Here is a 21,715-nt window from a genome sequence, read left to right as displayed (position 1 = left end):
GTTTAGTGCTCCTATTAGGAACGTAACTGAACTGAAGTCACTCATGCTCAATGCATTCTGAGCATGAGACACTCTGATCTGTCATGGAACATGCTTTTTTCTATTTTATTTGTGGCAGATAATGGTGGACAGCATATTGCACATGTATCATTATAATTAGAAACTGCCATGTTGCCTTTTGCATGATTTTTGGTCCCAGGACAATTAAAACCCAGTATCATTTTGGTTTTTATGCAGTTTTTGGCCCCAGGGCAATTAAAAGCCATTTATTCCCATCCAGTGTGTTATAACCTTGCCGTTGTGGATGTCATACCAAACTAACAGTGACACACCTGTTGACTGCCGAATTTCTGCAATCGTGCACATTGGACTGTATGGATGGAGTATTGTGCAACTCAAAACTTAGCCATCATAATGCAATTCATGTCTCATTTGTAGCCAACCCCATTTACATTAAGACGCGAGCAGCACCATCTATTGGTAAAAAGTTGATGAATTTTTTTCCCCACTATAATTCCCTCTGCATCAGTAATATGCTGTTCAAATTAGACATCATTCTGAGCAGTGGTTCTCTGTCTACAGCATTTGGAAGCTAGGATTTTAATTATGGAATATTCTATGTGTCACTGCCACAGGGAGTTTTTCCGGATAGGTTAAAATATACAATTGTTAAACCCCCTCATAAGAAAAGTGACAAGAAAGACTTAAATAATTGTCGTCCAGTTGCCTTGCTGATATCTGTTTTAAAAATATTTGAAAAAATAATGTGTTCAACAGTAGTCTCACATTTATGTAGAAACAGTTTACTTGGTGTATCACAGTTTGCATCCCAGAAGGCTTGCTATACTGAGAATACTATTTATACATTCACTCATTAGATATTACAAGCTTTAAATAATGAAATATTGCCAGGCATTTTATTGTGTAGATCATGTTACACTCTTAGAAAAACTCAAGTTTTGTGGAACTAATGACTTTACACGCAACAGCTTTGAATCATACTAAATAAAAGAATGCAAAAGTTGCACTGATAATTCAAACAATGTTGTTAGGGTCGAAAATTTTAGTGATTAGGGAGAAATCGCAAAGGGAGTCCTGCAGGGACCTTCTATGTAAAATTTAACGAGTAGAATTGGTTCTTTTTGTACACAATACTAGTGTAATAATAAATCCCATTTGAGAGAAAGCCACGGAAGAGATTGTTAATCTTGTTTTTCACAGAATTATTAAGTGTTTCTATGAAAGTAGACTCACTCTACATTTTGGGAAAAAAACTATATTCAGTTCTGTACAATAAATAGAATGGTAACAACTGATGTAGCACTTGAACTGAAAGAAGCACAGTACTGAGCTTGCCAAACAATTAAGTTCAGCTACTTTTGCTCTTTGTATGATTGCTAGTCTTGTAAAGCAACACATCAACTGCCTGACATGTTTTACATTTTTCCACTCAACAACATTTTATGGTAACACCCCACTTAGAAAAATATTATTGATCGCACAAAAGTGAGCAGCAAGATAGGTAAATGTGGTGTTTACCTGTGGTCGTCATACAGCTACGTCTTCAAAGAGTTAGGCATTTTAACTGCACCGTCATAATACATGCATTCGCTAATGAAATTCCTCATAAATAATCTGTCATAATTTGAGAACAGTGGTGTGCATACTTACAACGCTAGAGAAAAAAGTGATCTTTACTACGTACTATTATAGCTGCCAGTGGCTCAGAAATGAGTATAGTATTAAGCAACAAAATTTTTGATCATTTACCTAGTGACGAAATATCTGATAGGTAGCAAAACACATTATAAATTAACTTAAAATCGTTCTCCTAGACATCTCCTTCTATTCTATGCACAGATTTATATTTAAAAACTGGTAGCATGAAAAAGAAAGAAAGAAAAAGGGAAAAAACTTGTTTTTAACTGTAGTTGTATGAATGAGACAAAAAAATAATGGTTCATTAATGTTAACACTAATCATGTATACATATCCTGTAAACTGACTCATTCCACATCATGTTCATGGAAGAATTGTTCAGATAGTCTGTGGAACTAACTGATTAGCTAATCTAAAGGCAGTCTCCAATCTTAGACTCTTCATTAATAATAAAAATCTCACTATACCCTAATCCAGCAATGAAGGAAAAGATAGATTGCTACTTACCATAAGGAAGGCACGTTAAGTTGCAGACAGGCACAATTAAAACACAGTTACACAAAGCTTTTGGCCACAGTCTTCATCAGCAAAAGACTAACAGAGACACAAACCATTCTGTGCAGAAATGATTACAAGTTTAGTAGTCTTTTTGTTGTGCCTGTCTGTGATTCAAAATCCCCAGTAGTAGCAATCTGTCCTTTTCATAATATTGTAATTATGTATTTCTGCACTTGTACAGAAGTCAAGAGATGTACATGGACATCTTGGATACCCTGTATTATTAAATTTAGAAACTTGTCAGAACAGCTAAAAAAATAAGAGACATGCTTGTTACTCATTCGTATTTAATGCAGAGAGTACAGAAAATTTAAATTGAAGAAGACGTTCAGTGGAATCTTCTCAATCTAAAACTTCAAAATTTCTTTTACAGACAATAACAGTAAATATCAGGCACCACATACAAGTAATTTGTTCAAATTATTATATCTTGTTATGCCTTCCTTTGCATGCTGTGTGGTTCTTTAGTGGATACAGTAAGGAGGAACAGATGCCATTCATGCACAGAGAATTCTGATATTAATTTATTTTACATCTAATATCAAATGGTTACAAATTCACAATGTAATCCTCAGTTGCAGTGTGTTCTCTGAAAACAATTGTCCATCTCATGTTGTGGAAAACTGCTCTCTGTTTCCAACAACCCACTAGAGGGCTTTCATGAATGTTGAGATTGGAACAGCATTCTTAAAATGTGTGATATATGCATGATGAACATCAACAAAAGCAAAACGAGGATAATGGAATGTAGTCGAATTAAGTCGGGTGATGCTAAGGGAATTAGATTAGGAAATGAAACACTTAAAGTAGTAAAGGAGTTTTGCTATTTGGGGAGCAAAATAACTGATGATGGTCGAAGTAGAAACGATGTAAAATGTAGAGTGGCAATGGCAAGGAAAACATTTCTGAAGAAGAAAAATTTGTTAACATCAAGTATAGATTTAAGTGTCAGGAAGTCGTTTCTGAAAGTATTTGTAAGGAGTGTAGCCATGTATGGAAGATGGAAGTGAAACATGGACGATAAATAGTTTAGACAAGAAGAGAATAGGAGCTTATGAAATGTGGTGCTACAGAAGAATGCTGAAGATTAGATGGGTAGATCACATAACTAATGAGCAGGTATTGAATAGAATTGGAGAGAAGAGAAATTTGTGGCACAACTTGACTAGAAGAAGGGATCGGTTGGTAGGGTATATTCTGAGGCATCAAGGAATCACCAATTTAAGTATTGGAGGGTAGCATGGAGGGTAAAAATTGCAGAGGAAGACCAAGAGATGAATACACTAAACAGATTCAGAAGGATGTAGGTTGCAGTAGGTACTAGGAGATGAAGAACCTTGCACAGGATAGAGTAGCATGGAGAGCTGCATCAAACCAATCTCTGGACTGAAGACCACAACAACAACATCAAATAGTAAAAGTAATACATAACTTTGTTGCTATGAGAATGTTTGAACATAAGTACACTCACCACTGGAGCTCTGGAGAGGGAAAGCTTGCATCTCATTGGCAGCAGCATAATCATTCGTGGCAGCTGTAGAAAACACAGTAGTGTAACTGGCATTGCACATATTCGAAAGTATGGCCGACTGGATTGGTACCATACCACACACCTCCTCACCCAACTTAGAAGGTGTGGGGAGAGGCCTGTGCAGTGGACAACTGCTTGGCTGGGGGCAGAGCAGACCCACTCACATCGTGACGTTGTGTCTCGCAAGCACCAGCATAACTGCCCAGGAAAACCATGCATAGGAAGCATCGAACAGCACAGGTAGATGCTTGTAGGGTGCTGCAGAGGTTGCTGACGACGAGCCAACATTGACAGCGTCGATGTTCGTGCAAGAGGTGACTTGCCGAGTTGGCGGCAACGGCATCACAGGTCGGTAGGTGGAGACTTCCATTGGTGAGACAGCTGTAGGTTGAGGCACCAGCTTGATAAGTTGCATAGCATGCTGCATTGTGGTAGACTGATGTGGCTGGATCACAGCAGACCAATATGGCTGCATCATGGCGGCTGGATAATGTGCAGTGAAGAAATCTGAAACAATTTGAGCAACAGGAGGATCACTGAATCACGGATCTATAGCTGATTTTGGTGGCACTGATGTGTGCCTGCGTTCTACATCTACATCACTCTGCAATTCACATTTGAGTGCTTGGCAGAGGGTTCATCGAACCACAATCATACTATCTCCTTACCATTCCACTCCCGAACAGCACGCGGGAAAAACGAACACCTAAACCTTTCTGTTCGAGCTCTGATTTCTCTTATTTTATTTTGATGATCTCTTATTTTATTTTGATGATCATTCCTACCTATGTAGGTTGGGCTCAACAAAATATTTTCGCATTCGGAAGAGAAAGTTGGTGACTGAAATTTCATAAATAGATATCGCCGCGACGAAAAAGTCTTTGCTTTAATGACTTCCAACCCAACTCGCGTATCATATCTGCCACACTCTCTCCCCTATTACGTGATAAAACAAAGCGAGCTGCCCTTTTTTGCACCCTTTCGATGTCCTCCGTCAATCCCACCTGATAAGGATTCCACACCGCACAGCAATATTCTAACAGAGGACGAATGAGTGTAGTGTAAGCTGTCTCTTTAGTGGACTTGTTGCATCTTCTAAGTGTCCTGCCAATGAAATGCAACCTTTGGCTCGCCTTCCCCACAATATTGTCTATGTGGTCTTTCCAACTGAAGTTGTTCGTAATTTTTACACCCAGGTACTTAGTTGAATTGACAGCCTTGAGAATTGTACTATTTATCGAGTAATCGAATTCCAATGGATTTCTTTTGGAACTCATGTGGATCACCTCACACTTTTCATTATTTAGCGTCAACTGCCACCTGCCACACCATACAGCAATCTTTTCTTAATTGCTTTGCAACTTATACTGGTCTTCGGATGACCTTACTAGGCGGTAAATTACAGCATCATCTGCGAACAACCTAAGAGAACTGCTCAGATTGTCACCCAGGTCATTTATATAGATCAGGAACAACAGAGGTCCCAGGACGCTTCCCTGGGGAACACCTGATATCACTTCAGTTTTACTCGATGATTTTCTGTGTATTACTACAAATTGCGACCTTCTTGATAGGAAATCATGAATCCAGTCACACAACTGAGATGATACCTCATAGGCCCGCAACTTGATTAGAAGTCGCTTGTGAGGAACGGTGTCAAAAGCTTTCTGGAAGGTGGGGGCAGAGCAGACCTACTAACATCCTGATGTTGTGTCTCGCAAGCACCAGCATAACCGCCCAGGAAAACCATGCGTAGGAAGCATCCAACAGCACAGGTAGATGCAGAGGTGAATAATGTAATGGGCTCTGCCAGCTGACCTGAGAACAATGCTGGATTCCCATAAATGTGGACTGTTGTACACTTGATATTGCACTCTGACATTCGGGTGAAATTTTGTGGTGAAGTCTGAAGCTGGAGCAGAGTGGCGAAGATGAAGTAAATGTAGCAAGGTCCAATGGCATCTCCCATGTGAACGTTCTGCCAGTGAAATATTAGGGGCATTAAAAGTACGATATGAACTCAGAAACGTCAGTAAGGCATCTTCTGGTGAATGTGAAACTCGTGGATTTGACATTTGCGTCGTGAATGTTCGAATGAAACATTCAGCATTGCCATTAGACTGTGGTGAATATGATGCTGTCCTGACATTCTGTATTCCATTGTGTTTGCAAAATTGTGCAAATTTCTCTACAGAAAAAGGAGCTCCATTGTTAGAAACAGTTGTTTATGTCAAGCCTTCGAGCAACAATACAGAATTGAGCACCCTGATAGTGCTGGTGGCGTTTGGTGAATGCATTAGGATAACAGAATGGTATTATTGATGATAATCAACCAACATGCTTGCCAAAAGGGGCCAGCAAAGTCTATATAGAGGTGTTGCCATGGAGTATCAGAATGTGGCCAGGAGAAGTATTTTTGGCGTGGAGCGTCCTGATGGATCACGCATGTGTTACTGTGCCATCACATGGTCTGTTCTTTTGTCACAAGCAAGCCGTGTACAGTGTTGGTGCACCAGCTGCTTAGCACGAACTGTTCCTCAATGACCTCTGTGTAGAAGACTTTCAATGAGACGGGTATTAACTCTCTCATCTGTTTGTTAGGCACGTAGCAGAATCACATCATTCAGAAGAGATAAACTGTTACGGTTCACAAAGTGTACTCACACTAAAGGATCGGGAATACATTTCTGAGAGCACAGCCAAGCTTTGCAAATGTAACTTTTTAGCAGTCATAGTGATTGGTCATTCTCCATGGCTTGTGTGATCCACCGTGAATCAGTAGGAAATAATCCAGTGTTTGTGAGACAGAAGAATCAATATGTAAACAAGAAACTTTCAATCCGTCGAATACTGCCTCTGTGCTGACAGGTAAATGAGACAGTGCATTGGCGCTTCCAGGTTGTGCCGACGGGCTGTACAGACTTTCATGCTGGTAATTTGACAATAATAGCGACCAGCTTTGAAGCTTTTGCACCATGCAGATGGGAACTTGTTTCAATGGATGAAACAGAGAAGTCAAAGGGTTATGGTCCACAGTGGGAACATTTTTTTGCCATACAGATAACGATGAAGTTTAGTGACACCATATATTATAGGCAGTGCTTCATTCTCCTGCTGACTGTAATTAATCTGAGCACTGTTCAAAGTTTTGGAAGCAAATGCAATGGGGTGTTCTGATTTGCCAATTTTATAAGATAAACTGCCCTGATGCCAAGGGGTAAGGCACCGACTGGGAGCACAGGCAATTTGAGCGGATGGTAGTGCATTAGGCAAGGTTTATGAAACTGCATTTTTCAGTGTTTGAAAAATGTCCAATGGAACGGAACATTTTTGCATCTGATGCATTTCAGAGGCATACCAATTTGCACTGTATTAGGAACGAACTTTATGTATTAATCAGTTTCCCAAGAACAGCTCACAGTTCACGTAAATTCTTAGAAGATGGCAATTTCTGAATGGCTTGAATAATGTTTCATCGAAGCATGAGCACCATTGGCATCAATGAAATGTCCTAAGTATTCAGTCGTTGTGCTGAAAAAAGAACATTTTTGCAAGTTATATAACTTGAAAACGATTGTCCATTTTTAAAGTGTTGTTCCTGTGTTTCCCAAGAACAGCTCACAGTTCACGTAAATTCTTAGAAGATGGCAATTTCTGAATGGCTTGAATAATGTTTCATCGAAGCATGAGCACCATTGGCATCAATGAAATGTCCTAAGTATTCAGTCGTTGTGCTGAAAAAAGAACATTTTTGCAAGTTATATAACTTGAAAACGATTGTCCATTTTTAAAGTGTTGTTCCTGTGTTTGCCCAGAGACGATTATGTCATGAAGATAATCAAAACAAAAAGACACCTTGGACATTACTTCTTCGAGAAATTTTTTAAATAATGCTGGCACTTCCGAAAGGTAGGCAGTATTCACAACAAAAAATTTTCTTTGTCTCTCCACCCAACAGTAACTGAAGATAGACGTCTGCAAGATCAATTGTAGAGAAGAACTGTCCTCTCGTGAGGCAATCCAAAATTTCCTCTGTACGTGGAAGTGGATAGGAATTGATAACTGTGAATTTACCATGTGTTTGATATCTGCACAAAGACAAATCTTCCCATTTGGCATGTGAATGGCGACTAAAGGTGATGCCCACTGACTTGCTGAAATAGGTTTTAAGATATCAATGGCTTCCAGTCTCTTAATTTCTGTAGCCACGTCGTCGTGTAATGTATGTGGCACATGGCGTGTGCAGCAAAATTTGGCTTGTGCATTAGATTTCAGGTAATGTGAGCGCAAAAATCTTTTGCACATCCTAGAGCACTTACAAACCAATGTTGATACTTTTAGTCATGTTTCTGTGTTTTGCAGGTAAGCAGCACGTTCCAAGCACTGAAATGCTGTTGCTGTTATAGGCGATGAGATGCAGACTTGATGTTTGCAAAGGTGGTTGGCCAATTTTTTCATACATTTCTAGGTTAAGCAACATGACAGAAGCTCCGGTATCTAGTTGAAAAGACACTGACTGGTTACAAATTCACAATGTAATCCACAGTTGCAGTGTGTTCTCTGAAAACAATTGTCCATCTCATGTGAAAAACTGCTCTCTGTTTCCAACAGCGCACTAGAGTGCATTCATGAATGTTGAGATTGGAACAGCATTCTTAAAGTGTGTGATATGTGCATTAAACACCTCTGTGTGTGTTTCCTGTGTCTTCCCTTGTCTAATTTTTGAGCAGGAGGCACAGAACCTGCTTATGAAATGACATTGATTCCCATCCTTCCTGCTTTTTCTTTGTTCCCATGAAACAGATGAGGGCTTTCTCAGTCTCTTGCAGACAGGCCGGTTGTGTATGTCCCATGCGATGACAAAAATTGCATTCAGCTAGTCTGAAGAAGCAGTTTTGATCATGGCTGACATAGCATTTCACACATGACTTCGCGTTGCGTGGAGTTTGGGCAGGGTAATTAGCGTTGGGATGGGGTGGCAAACACTGTATGCAGTGTGTTGGGCCTCGTTTAGGCAGTGCTTGTTTGTGTGTGGGGGGACCCGGGGCTATGACTGGGGCACTGGTTGCTTGTCTCAAGTGAAGCGATAACTGATAGACAGAAATCTTGCTCAGCCAAGTCTTGAATTTCATGTGCATCAATTACTTTTAAGCACTTCACTGAGGCTAGGTTTGTGATGCTTTAGAATTTCAGCCCTCAGTCTCTGATGTGATAGATTCTGAATAATCATGATCAGTGGCGCCACAGGCAGAATTGGATTTACAGTCTCTTAGTCATGCCCCGCAATTCCACAGTTATAGGATTGATCTCTACGACCTTCCTTGTGGAAAATTTTATACCATGCAGCAGCAATGTATATTAGAATCTCAAAAAATTTGTCTGATCTTGCATTTTATGACCCCATAGGGCTGGGTTTGGGGCTGACTGAGGGGAAACAATTTCACTAGGAGGTGCTAGGTGTATACTCCTATACATGAAAAGAACAATGCACAACAAGATTCGCCTGTGACATTGTAGGTGTAAAATTGTTGACACAGATGTAATATGTATTCTTTCAATGTTTTCTACATGTCATCGAACCTTTGGAAGGGCGGAGATGGTAGCTGAATTCCTCATTTAGGGCCGGCCGGTGTGGCCGTGCGGTTCTAAGCGCGTCAGTTTGGAACCACGTGACCACTACGGTCGCAGGTTCGAATCCTGCCTCGGGCATGGATGTGTGTGATGTCCTTAGGTTAGTTAGGTTTAAGTAGTTCTAAGTTCTAGGGGACTGATGACCTCGGTAGTTAACTCCCATAGTACTCAGAGCCATTTGAACCTCATTTAGGTTCTAGTGCTTTTGCTGCCGGGCTACTTGCAATTGTACAAGGCAAGAAACTCCTGAGAGCAATTCTGTTATTTGTTGACTCAGAAAACAAATAAGAGATGTTAGACACAGCTTAGCACGTAGATCCTACTCTCCATGGTTTGCCATGATTCCATAAATATCTCAACTTAAATATTACAACTTATGTTTTTCAACTTAACATATGCACACATACAAAAAAGAATTCAATAGAAAGAAAAAAAAATGTTGTGCTCTAGTATCCAAAGCTCCTTTTTCCACTTCTATCCCAACCTCATCACCAGTCTGTTATGTTGTCCTTTGCACACTGTGTGACTGTTTAGTGTGTACAGGAGCAAAGAACAAATGTTGTTCATGAACAGACAATACAGATATTAATTTTGGTATCAAATAGTAAAATAATACATAATTTTGTTGCTATATTTGCAGTGTCAGTTGCTAACAGTAGATTTTAATGTAGAAATACATACAGATACAGAGGATTTATATATCTGTCATTCTTCAATACAATGTCTGTTCAGAAGATGTCGAGACCTGGCCACTGTGAAAGTCTCTAAATGCTATTCAGATGGCAAATACATAATATGGGGGAAGTGCATGAATTTTCGAACTGAAGGACACCTGCCATCAGAGCTCCATAGTAGGGATGCCTGCATCTCATTGGCAGCAGCATAATTGTTCTTGGCAGCACCCGTGTGCCGCAGTGGCGGCTGTAGGAAATGTGGCGGCATAACTGGTGGTATGTGTGTTCGAAAGTACAGCTGACTGATTGCGACTGATAGTGCACATATCAACATATAACATCAAGTATGTTAACAAATGTGCACATTGCATTTAACAGTAATTATTGCAGTAACAGTAGAGCCTCAAAAATCATTCAAAAGGAGCTTTGCTGGAAGTTGCCCTATAATTGGTGACAGCACCTAGTGTGAAGTGTAAATAACTGTCATGCTGGTGGCCCACCACATTCATGAGCACTTCGGAGTTGATCGCCGGTAAAACTGGTGCTCTTCGCCCAGATACAATCATAGGCATGCCATCTTAAAAGTTGCTGTTCCGTCTACCTTGTGATCCAAGACCCTGTGGCCGCAGCATGTGTTCTCTTTCTTGGACAGTGTAGAGAGAACTGCATCCGTATGACCAAGCAGTGTCATCTTGACAGCTGCTGGGAAATTCAAATCCTATGCTGGTACCATGTAACCATCATAATACAAAAATATATAATACTGACAACAGTGCTATTCCTTACCTTCAAAATAGGGATACCAATAAAACCGTTATGTATTTCCGCAGTTGTACAAGAATCAAGAGGCGTATGTGAACATTTCAGATACCCTACATTACTAATTTAGAAGGTTGTCACAAAAGCTAAGAAAGAAGAGAAGTGCTTGTTAGTCTGCAGGGCTAATTGTCAAGTGGAAGGTAATGTATGGTTGGAGACCATTGACGTTGCTATTAGAAAGGAATTTTTCATGAAAAAATAGTTTTACATTGTTTACAAAATTCTTTGTGTCCCAAGTGGACTACTCAGTTATTTTATTTTTTATTTTTCCCCCTTCTCTCATTCTAATGTAGATCTAAAGGAGGGAATCACAGATCTGTAGGAGGGAATCATATTTGTAGCTAGGGACAGAAGACTTACAGGTTCTTGTTTCAAATCTGTTCAGTTTCAAATTGTCTGTTGCTAACTTAATTCTGCTTATAAATGAACACAAATAATCTGTTTTGTCTGTTTTTCTCTGCCAAAATATTAAATTTTTGTTCCTACATATAAGCATTAATTTAATTGATCGCAGCAGATGTTACTTTATTTCCTTTATCATAAGAAACATTTAACCACATTGTCCAGAACAGCACTTATTGTATAATCTGTATGATATCAGCTACATCCTTCTTACACAAACTTCTCCTTTCATTGTAACAGAAAGAAACATCACATGTGAGTAAAGGCCATGTTACTATTTTGTGTGACAGGAAGAATTGGAACATAAAGGGCTAGCAGCCCATTGTCATGAGGAAGCACATAGACACAATGTTCTTGGTATTCTGATAGTTACACACCTGTTTATATGTATGCCTCTGAACAGCTTGTCTCATCCATTTCAAACTGTGTAGCACATCTCTAGGCTGTTGTCTAAGTAGTTATGATGATCACCCTCTTAAATGTATGTCACCTGAGAGACTGCAAGTGTAATTGTTAAATGTTACGAACAAAGTCAGCTCCTTTTTGGACTAAATATGGCCATACGTTAAAGGAGGCTAAACAGGGCAAACCTTTCAGACAATGAGTTTTTTTGTTCTTGAACTTAGTGTCATTTGATAAATTAAGAGGGAACAAAAATAGTATCACAGTTTGTTCGAAAATCACGAAATGGACTACCAACATACCAGGGTCTTGGCACAGTCATCTAAATACTGGGACAGCGTCTTTAGAGAGGCTATCGAAATTCGTACCAGGGATGGACTCATCAACCAAGATTACGGCTATAACCTCAGCACGGCATGGGAACCAGCATTGGGTCTAATTAAAAAGACGTTCAGCAGAGAAAATGCATGGGCGACCAGAGCGGACGAGGCAATTACACTGGCACCACCATAGACGCCGATGCGTGGGCGCAGACCGCGGAGAGAACACCACGCAGGGGGAGGGGGTTTAAGACGGCCGCTCGGTTCGTCAGCACACCTGACTGGACTGTTAGAGCAGGATATAACATTGTTTGCTTATTTCAGTTTTTGATGCACCACCCAGGGCATGTTAGGAGCTGACAGTCGCAATCACTGTGGTAGTTAGAGGCTATATTAACTGATATTGCTAAAGAAATTATTTTTAGTATTTGTGGAACCCAGAAGTTGGCATTTAAAAAGCATAAACTTTTGTTATATAACATTGAATAGAAGGGGGACTAAAAGTTACAGTATTTGAAATTGCCAAATAAATTAATATGGAAGCCCATTGCATCAGAACAGGAAATTATTTTTTTAATTTTGAACACAATCACATTTGTAATACAGTAACAGTCATCAATTTTGGCCATATATTAGCCATCTTCAGATTCTAAAATAAAAAGAAGGGTGTAATATCACAATCACAATTCTTCATACAGAGAATATCATTTTTTTGAAGAATGGGAAAAGCTTAGGATGAATGTATTAGCGTGATTTCTCTTGTATTGCTTGGGGAATCCTCTCTTTTTAATCATAATTCAATGGTTTATTTGTTCGTGACATTCTTTATCTAACAGTTGCATGTTGTATATTTTACAGTGTGAACTTTGTGGAAAGCGATTTGTACATCATACAAGTTTCAATATGCACACATTGGCCCACACTGGTCAGAAGAGTTACAAATGTGGTCTCTGTGGCTTGGCACTGCTGTCTGGATCACACCTTAAGCGACACTCAAGAGTCCACACAGGAGAGCGACCTTATCAGTGCCAGACATGTGGAAAACGTTTTGCCGAGAGATACAACTTAGTTGCTCATACACGAGTCCATGACACTAGCTCTAACTCTGGTGTAAGAGATGGAGGCTACAAGAAACATCACAGGTACTTAAAAAGCATTATCCTGAAAGTCATTAAAGAAAAATTGATGTGTTGTATTTGAAAGTCCATTATGTCATATGTGATTAGTTGCTTGTAATCCTTCAGGTGAGCTTCATAGCTAGTGTTCTATAATAGCAAGTTATTTAAGCATGACAGAATACATCTGTTTTTTCTTCTTTCACAAATGTTACTATTGAAAGTGAGACATGTAATTGTATTATGGATAGAACAGTCCATGTAATCATGTTTGCATTTCAGAATGAAAAGTTGATTTATCAATATACATATATTCAGACTTTTTTGTTCATATCCATTTTCATTATTCTTGTCTAATGGTAACAAAATAATTAGTGCAAAACTCATTAGAGCTGAAATGCATTTTGCTCACTATCTCTCAGGGCTGAGGGAAAGAGATAATGATCACCTCTGACTGTAGTTGCTTGTTGGTAACCTTCCCTTATCGTAGAGAATCTCTTCATTTTTCAGTGTAACTATACGTTCATGAAATTAAACAACACTTTGGTGCACATCAGTGACAGTAGTTGCTTCATACTGCAACTGAACGACATGTGTCCTACCACTGACTAGACATGTCAGATATTGTAGTAAATCGTGTTGCTGAGACACTACACTAACTTTACTACACTAACTTTACTCATGCTGAGTAACATGTAGTCCTAGAGGTTTAAGCCTGAACTTATTAGTGTTATGCCTAGATGACATATCTAAGAAAGAGCAACAACCTTTTTCTCTATCTGTTGAAGGTTTTGTGTATAGCACTTCATTATATAAATTTTTCTATTGTTGCTTACAAATTGCTTGACTTAAATGAATGTAAACTCGAGACACAACTAGCTACACCAACCAAATATTTTGTGATAACCTCATTAAATTCCAAGAATTGGGCTGATGGCACAAATGTAACAGCTAAAAATTTAACTTATTGCTGTAATGAAAATACATTAAGGTCAAGCAAAAATATATGATCTTAAGCTTGTCAGCAACAGAAACTTTCTGCAGCATTCACTGAGATAATAGCTCTAAGTCCATGCATCACAACAGTCTAGTTAGCATTTGCAACTCTTATCTTTTTGGCAGTTTATCAATTAGTCTCCTACCTGCTTTGTTACATTTGGCTTGTCTGCATTTCATTGTTGCTGTACTCTCTTCGCTTGCTCAAGCCTTATGCAAACATGCACTCATGGTGTCTGCAGATTTTCCATTGTGTGCTGTTGTTGGTAATGATTTGCACGATGAATCTTTAGAGGTTGACATGGTGCATCATGAGTGAGATGTAGGGAGCCAGTGAGATTCTTGTTGGTAATTTCCTATGATTCGTAAATAAAGTTAGGTGATTTTTGTTATATAAGGTTATAACTTAACTGCATCAGTGGAATTTGTGGCAAAGTTGGAAATAAGACATACAAATAGAGTATTGCAATGACGAATGTATATCTCAGGCTATGCTAGACATCAAACTATATGGCAATTTTATTTTCGTGTTGAGGTTTGTTGGTTTCACCAACTCAGAAGAAAATTACCATATTCCAGCATGATCTAGACCTAGATCTTGGACTAAGCTACAGATCAGTCTTTCACCACAAGCACATTTTTTTTTTTTTTTTTTTTTTTTTTTTTTTTTACTTTCACATTCTTTGGCTTCACCAACCCACAGTTTACTTTCACATTTGTTGATTTCACCAACTCACAACCAAATTTTCACATTCCAACATAACATAGGCCTCAGGTTTCAGTACAGTTCAGTGCGTACGCACATCGTGGTTTTTCCAGTCACCAAAGAAATACAAAAATCAGTAAGCAACCTTAAAATTCATAATAACCAGATCAGTAAAAGTTATTCTGGTGCTCGCCATATCAAAAACAAATATAACCAATTCATATCTCCTGCCAAAAGAAATCGTTAGATTTAGTGATTGTCACAGGCTACCGAGTAGTATCACCAGATTGCCTGTGACCAACGTCAATGAATTGCCAACATCCACGCACAACGTAAGAGCCTTACCCTCTCCCCTAAAACCCACATCCTTTCGTCTTTCCCTCTCCTTCCCTCTTTCCTGATGAGGCAACAGTTTGTTGCGAAAGCTTGAATTTTGTGTGTATGTTTGTGTTTGTTTGTGTGTCTGTCGACCTGCCAGCACTTTCATTTGGTAAGTCACATCATCTTTGTTTTTAGATATATTTTTCCTACGTGGAATGTTTCCCTCTCTCTCTCTCTCAGACCCACCATACTTGCTCCGGACACTGCGAGAGGGCTGTACAAGCAATGATCACACGCACGGCACAGCGCACACACCAGGAACCGCGGTGTTGGCCGTCGAATGGCGCTAGCTGCGCAGCATTTGTGCACCGCCGCCGTCAGTGTCAGCCAGTTTGCCGTGGCATACGGAGCTCCATCGCAGTCTTTAACACTGGTAGCATGCCGCGACAGCGTGGACGTGAACCGTATGTGCAGTTGACGGACTTTGAGCGAGGGCGTATAGTGGGCATGCGGGAGGCCGGGTGGACGTGTGGACGTACCGCCGAATTGCTCAACACGTGGGGCGTGAGGTCTCCACAGTACATCGATGTTGTCGCCAGTGGTCGGCGGAAAGTGCACGTGCCCGTCGACCTGGGACCGGACCGCAGCGATGCACGGATGCACGCCAAGACCGTAGGATCCTACGCAGTGCCGTAGGGGACCGCACCGCCACTTCCCAGCAAATTAGGGACACTGTTGCTCCAGGGGTATCGGCGAGGACCATTCGCAACCGTCTCCATGAAGCTGGACTACGGTCCCGCACACCATTAGGCCGTCTTCCGCTCACGCCCCAACATCGTGCAGCCCGCCTCCAGTGGTGTCGCGACAGGCGTGAATGGAGGGACGAATGGAGACGTGTCGTCTTCAGCGATGACAGTCGCTTCTGCCTTGGTGCCAATGATGGTCGTATGCGTGTTTGGCGCCGTGCAGGTGAGCGCCACTATCAGGACTGCATACGACCGAGGCACACAGGGCCAACACCCGGCATCATGGTGTGGGGAGCGATCTCCTACACTGGCCGTACACCACTGGTGATCGTCGAGGGGACACTGAATAGTGCACGGTACATCCAAACCGTCATCGAACCCATCGTTCTACCATTCCTAGACCGGCAAGGTAACTTGCTGTTCCGACAGGACAATGCACATCCGCTTGTATCCCGTGCCACTCAACGTGCTCTAGAAGGTGTATGCCAACTACCCTGGCCAGCAAGATCTCCGGATCTGTCCCCCATTGAGCATGTTTGGGACTGGATGAAGCGTCGTCTCACGCGGTCTGCACGTCCAGCACGAACGCTAGTCCAACTGAGGCGCCAGGTGGAAATGGCATGGCAGGCCGTTCCACAGGACTACATCCAGCATCTCTACGATCGTCTCCATTGCTGCGAAAGGTGGATATACACTGTACTAGTGCCGACATTGTGCATGCTCTGTTGCCTGTGTCTATGTGCCTGTGGTTCTGTCAGTGTGATAATGTGATGTATCTGACCCCAGGAATGTGTCAATAAAGTTTCCCCTTCCTGGGACAATGAATTCACGGTGTTCTTATTTCAATTTCCAGGAGTGTATATAGGGAAACATTCCACATGGGAATGGCCACTTTCCTTGATGTTGACCTCCACCTTTCCAATGGCCAGCTTCACACGTCCATCCACATCAAACCCACCAACAAGCAACAGTACCTCCATTATGACAGCTGCCACCCATTCCACATCAAACGGTCCCTTCCCTACAGCCTAGGTCTTCGTGGCAAACGAATCTGCTCCAGTCCGGAATTCCTGAACCATTACACCAACAACCTGACAACAGCTTTCGCATCCCGCAACTACCATCCCGATCTGGTACAGAAGCAAATAACCAGAGCCACTTCCTCATCCTCTCAAACCCAGAACCTCCCACAGAAGAAACACAAATGTGCCCCACTTGTGACAGGATACTTTCCAGGACTGGATCAGACTCTGAATGTGGCCCTCCAGCAGGGATACGACTTCCTCAAATCCTGCCCTGAAATGAGATCCATCCTTCGTGAAATCCTCCCCACTCCACCAAGAGTGTCTTTCCGCCGTCCACCTAACCTTCGTAACCTCTTAGTTCATCCCTATGAAATCCCCAAACCACCTTCCCTACCCTCTGGCTCCTACCCTTGTAACTGCCCCCGGTGTAAAACCTGTACCATGCACCCTCCCACCACCACCTACTCCAGTCCTGTAACCCGGAAGGTGTACATGATCAAAGGCAGAGCCACGTGTGAAAGCACCCACGTGATTTACCAACTGACCTGCCTACACTGTGATGCATTCTATGTGGGAATGACCAGCAACAAACTATCCATTCGCATGAATGGACACAGGCAGACAGTGTTTGTTGGTAATGAGGATCACCCTGTGGCTAAACATGCCTTGGTGCACAGCCAGCACATCTTGGCACAGTGTTACACCGTCCGGGTTATCTGGATACTTCCCACTAACACCAACCTATCCGAACTCCGGAGATGGGAACTTGCTCTACAATATATCCTCTCATCCCGTTATCCACCAGGCCTCAATCTCCGCTAATTTCAAGTTGCCGCCACTCATACCTCACCTGTCATTCAACAACATCTTTGCCTCTGCACTTCCGCCTCGACTGACATCTCGGCCCAAACTCTTTGCCTCTGTATATGTCTGCTTGTGTCTGTTTATGTGTGGATGGATATATGTGTGTGTGTGCGAGTGTGTACCCGTCCTTTTTTCCCCCTAAGGTAAGTCTTTCCGCTCCCGGGATTGGAATGACTCCTTACCCTCTCCCTTAAAACCCACATCCTTTCATCTTTCCCTCTCCTTCCCTCTTTCCTGATGAGGCAACAGTTTGTTGCGAAAGCTTGAATTTTGTGTGTATGTTTGTGTTTGTTTGTGTGTCTATCGACGTGCCAGCGCTTTCGTTTGGCAAGTCACATCATCTTGGTTTATATATATACTAAAAGCCTTTTAGGTCTCAGTAAATGGCCAAACAATGTTGTTTCCTGCTTCTAGGTAGTACCCATGAGATTTTCTTCTTTATATCCTGTAAAACATTTTCATTGATTTTATCTGTATAGATTATCTTCATTCTTATCACTCCTATTTCCATCATAATTCTCTCAGTTTTCAACAGTGGTTAACAAACTCGTGTTTCTTCCTTTACATAGAAAGCAGTTTTTATACTTGTATTTGTTGTTGTTGTTGTTGCTGTTGCTGTGGTCTTCAGTCCTGAGACTGGTTTGTATCCTGTGCAAGCTGCTTCATCTCCCAGTGCGTACTGCAGCCTACCTCCTTCTGAATCTGCTTAGTGTATTCATCTCGTGGTCTCCCTCTACGATTTTTACCCTCCACGCTGCCCTCCAGTACTATATTGGTGATCCCTTGATGCCTCAGAACATGTCCTATCAGCTGATCCCTTCTTCTAGTCAAGTTGTGCCACAAACTCCTCTTCTCCCCAATTCTATTCAATACCTCCTCATTAGCTATGTGATCTACCCATTTAATCTTCAGAATTCTTCTGTAGTACCACATTTCGAGAGCTTCTATTCTCTTCTTGTCCAAGCTATTTATAATCCATGTTTCACTTCCATACATGGCTACACTCCATACAAATACTTTCAGAAATGACTTCCTGACACTTAAATCTATACTCGATGTTAACAAATTTCTCTTCTTCAGAAATGCTTTCCTTGCCATTGCCAGTCTACATTTTATATCCTATCTACTTCGACGATCATCAGTTATTTTGCTCCCCAAAGAGCAAAACTCCTTTACTACTTTAAGTGTCTCATTTCCTAATCTAATTCCCTCAGTATCATCTGGCTTAATTCGACTACATTCCATTATCCTAGTTTTGCTTTTGTTGATGTTCATCATATATACTCCTTTCAAGACACTGTCGATTCCGTTCAACTGCTCTTCCAAGTCCTTTGCTGTCTCTGACATAATTACAATGTCATCGGCAAACCTAAAAGTTTTTATTTCTTCTCCATGGATTTTAATTCCTACTCCGAATTTTTCTTATGTTTCCTTTACTGCTTGCTCAATATACAGATTGAATAACATCGGGGAGAGGCTACAACCCTGTCTCACTCCCTTCCCAACCACTGCTTCCCTTTCATGTCCCTCGACTGTTATAACTGCCATCTGGTTTCCGTACAAATTGTAAATAGCTCTTAGAAACACAGGTTTGCCTTTCCTTAATCTATCTTCTAAGATACGTCGTAAGGTCAGTTTTACCTCATGTGTTCCAATATTTATATGGAATCCAAACTGATCTTCCCTGAGGTCGGCTTCTACCAGTTTTTCCATTCATCTGTAAAGAATTCACATTATTATTTTGCAGCCGTGATTTATTAAACTGATTGTTCAGTAATTTTCACATCTGTCAACACCTGCTTTCTTTGGGATTGGAATTATTATATTCTTCTTGAAGTCTGAGGGTATTTCGCCTGTCTCATACATCTTGCTCACCAGATGGTAGAGTTTTGTCAGGACTGGCTCTCCCAAGGCTGTCAGTAGTTCTAATGGAATGTTGTCTACTCCCGGGGCCTTGTTTCGACTCAGGTCTTTCAGTGCTCTGTCAAACTCTTCACGCAGCATCATATCTCCCATTTCATCTTCATCTACATCCTCTTCGATTTCCATAATATTGTCCTCCTGTACATCGCCCTTGTATAGACCCTCTATATACTCCTTCCACCTTTCTGGTTTCCCTTCTTTGCTTAAAACTGGGTTTCCATCTGAGCTCTTGATATTCGTAGAAGTGGTTCTCTTTTTTCCAAAGGTCTCTTTAATTTTCCTGTAGGCAGTATCTATCTTACCCCTAGTGAGATAAGCCTCTACATCCTTACATTTGTCCCCTAGCCATGCGTGCTTAGTCATTTTGCACTTCCTGTCGATCTCATTTTTGAGATCTTTGTATTCCTTTTTGCCTGCTTCATTTACCGCATTTTTATATTTTCTCCTTTCATCAATTAAATTCAATATTTCTTCTGTTACCCAAGGATTTCTACTAGCCCTCGTCTTTTTACCTACTTGATCCTCTGCTGCCTGTACTACTTCATCCCTCAAAGCTCCCATTCTTCTTCTATTGTACTTCTTTCCCCCATTCCTGTCAATTGTTCCTTTAAGCTCTCCCTGAAACTCTTTACAACCTTTGGTTTAGTCAGTTTATCCAGGTCCCATTTCCTTAAAATGGCACCTTTTTGCAGTTTTTTCAGTTTAATCTACAGTTCATAACCAATAGATTGTGGTCAGAGTCCACATCTGCCCCTGGTAATGTCTTACAATTTAAAACCTGGTTCCTAAATCTCTGTCTTACAATTATATAATCTATCTGATACCTTCTAGTATCTCCAGGATTCTTCCATGTATACAGCCTTCTTTCATGATTCTTGAACCAAGTGTTAGCTATGAAAGTTATGCTCCGTGCAAAATTCTACCAGGCAGCTTCCTCTTTCATTTCTTCCCCCCAATCCATATTCACCTACTACGTTTCCTTCTTTCCCTTTTCCTACTATCGAATTCCAGTCACCCATGACTATTAAATTTTCGTCTCCCTTCACTATCTGAATAATTTCTTTTATCTCATCAATTTCTTCGTCATCTGCAGAGCTGGTTGGCATATAAACTTGTACTACTATAGTAGGCGTGGGCTTCGTGTCTATCTTGGCCACAATAATGCGTTCACTATGCTGTTTGTAGTTGCTTACCCGCACTCCTATTTTTTTATTCATTATTAAACCTACTCCTGCATTATCCCTATTTGATTTTGTATTTATAACCCTGTATTCACCTGACCAAAAGTCTTGTTCCTCCTGCCACCGAACTTCACTAATTCCCACTATATCTAACTTTAACCTATCCACTTCCCTTTTTAAATTTTCTGACCTACCTGCCCGATTAAGAGATCTGACATTTCACGCTCTGATCCGTAGAACACCAGTTTTCTTTCTCCTGATAACGATGTCCTCTTGAGTAGTCCCCGCCCGGAGATCCGAATGGGGGACTATTTTACCTCCGGAATATTTTACCCAAGAGGATGCCATCATCATTTAACCATACAGTAAAGCTGCATGCCCTTGGGAAAAATTACGGCTGTAGTTTCCCCTTGCTTTCAGCTGTTCGCAGTACCAGCACAGCAAGGCTGTTTTGGTTAGTGTTACAAGGCCAGATCAGTCAATCATCCAGACTGTTGCCCCTGGAACTACTGAAAAGTCTGCTGCCCCTCTTCAGGAACCACATGTTTGTCTGGCCTCTCAACAGATACCCCTCCGTTGCGGTTGCACCTACGGTATGGCTATCTGTATCACTGAGGCACAAAAGCCTCGTCACCAGTGGCAAGATCCATGGTTCATGGGGGGTCCATGTATTTGTTATCTTTCTGTAAAACACATGTTTGATGACATAATCACTTTTATTTTCATGCAGATCAGTTGTCTTTTGTACTATACTGTGTAGAAGTTACCTGTATGTTGCACTTTATTTATGCTAACTTTTGTCAACCATTCATTTTTCTTTTCGTTTCTGGAGCATCATCATC

At 41.1% G+C, this 21,715-nt stretch overlaps 1 protein-coding gene across 1 annotated transcript in view; it reads left to right on the top strand.

Moving 5' to 3' along the window:
- The window catches only part of LOC126457593 (zinc finger protein 235-like), a 43,676-nt gene that overhangs the window by 18,375 nt on the left and 3,586 nt on the right, over nt 1–21,715 (top strand). The window contains exon 3 of the mRNA XM_050094030.1: nt 12,855–13,138. Coding sequence (XP_049949987.1) covers nt 12,855–13,138 — 284 coding nt within the window. The remainder of the gene's footprint in view (nt 1–12,854; nt 13,139–21,715) is intronic.

This window comes from Schistocerca serialis, chromosome 2, assembly GCF_023864345.2.
Source record: "Schistocerca serialis cubense isolate TAMUIC-IGC-003099 chromosome 2, iqSchSeri2.2, whole genome shotgun sequence".
NCBI lineage: Eukaryota > Metazoa > Arthropoda > Insecta > Orthoptera > Acrididae > Schistocerca > Schistocerca serialis.
The sequence above is the reverse complement of the archived record's forward strand: the minus strand, read 5'-3'. Positions and strand labels throughout refer to the sequence as shown.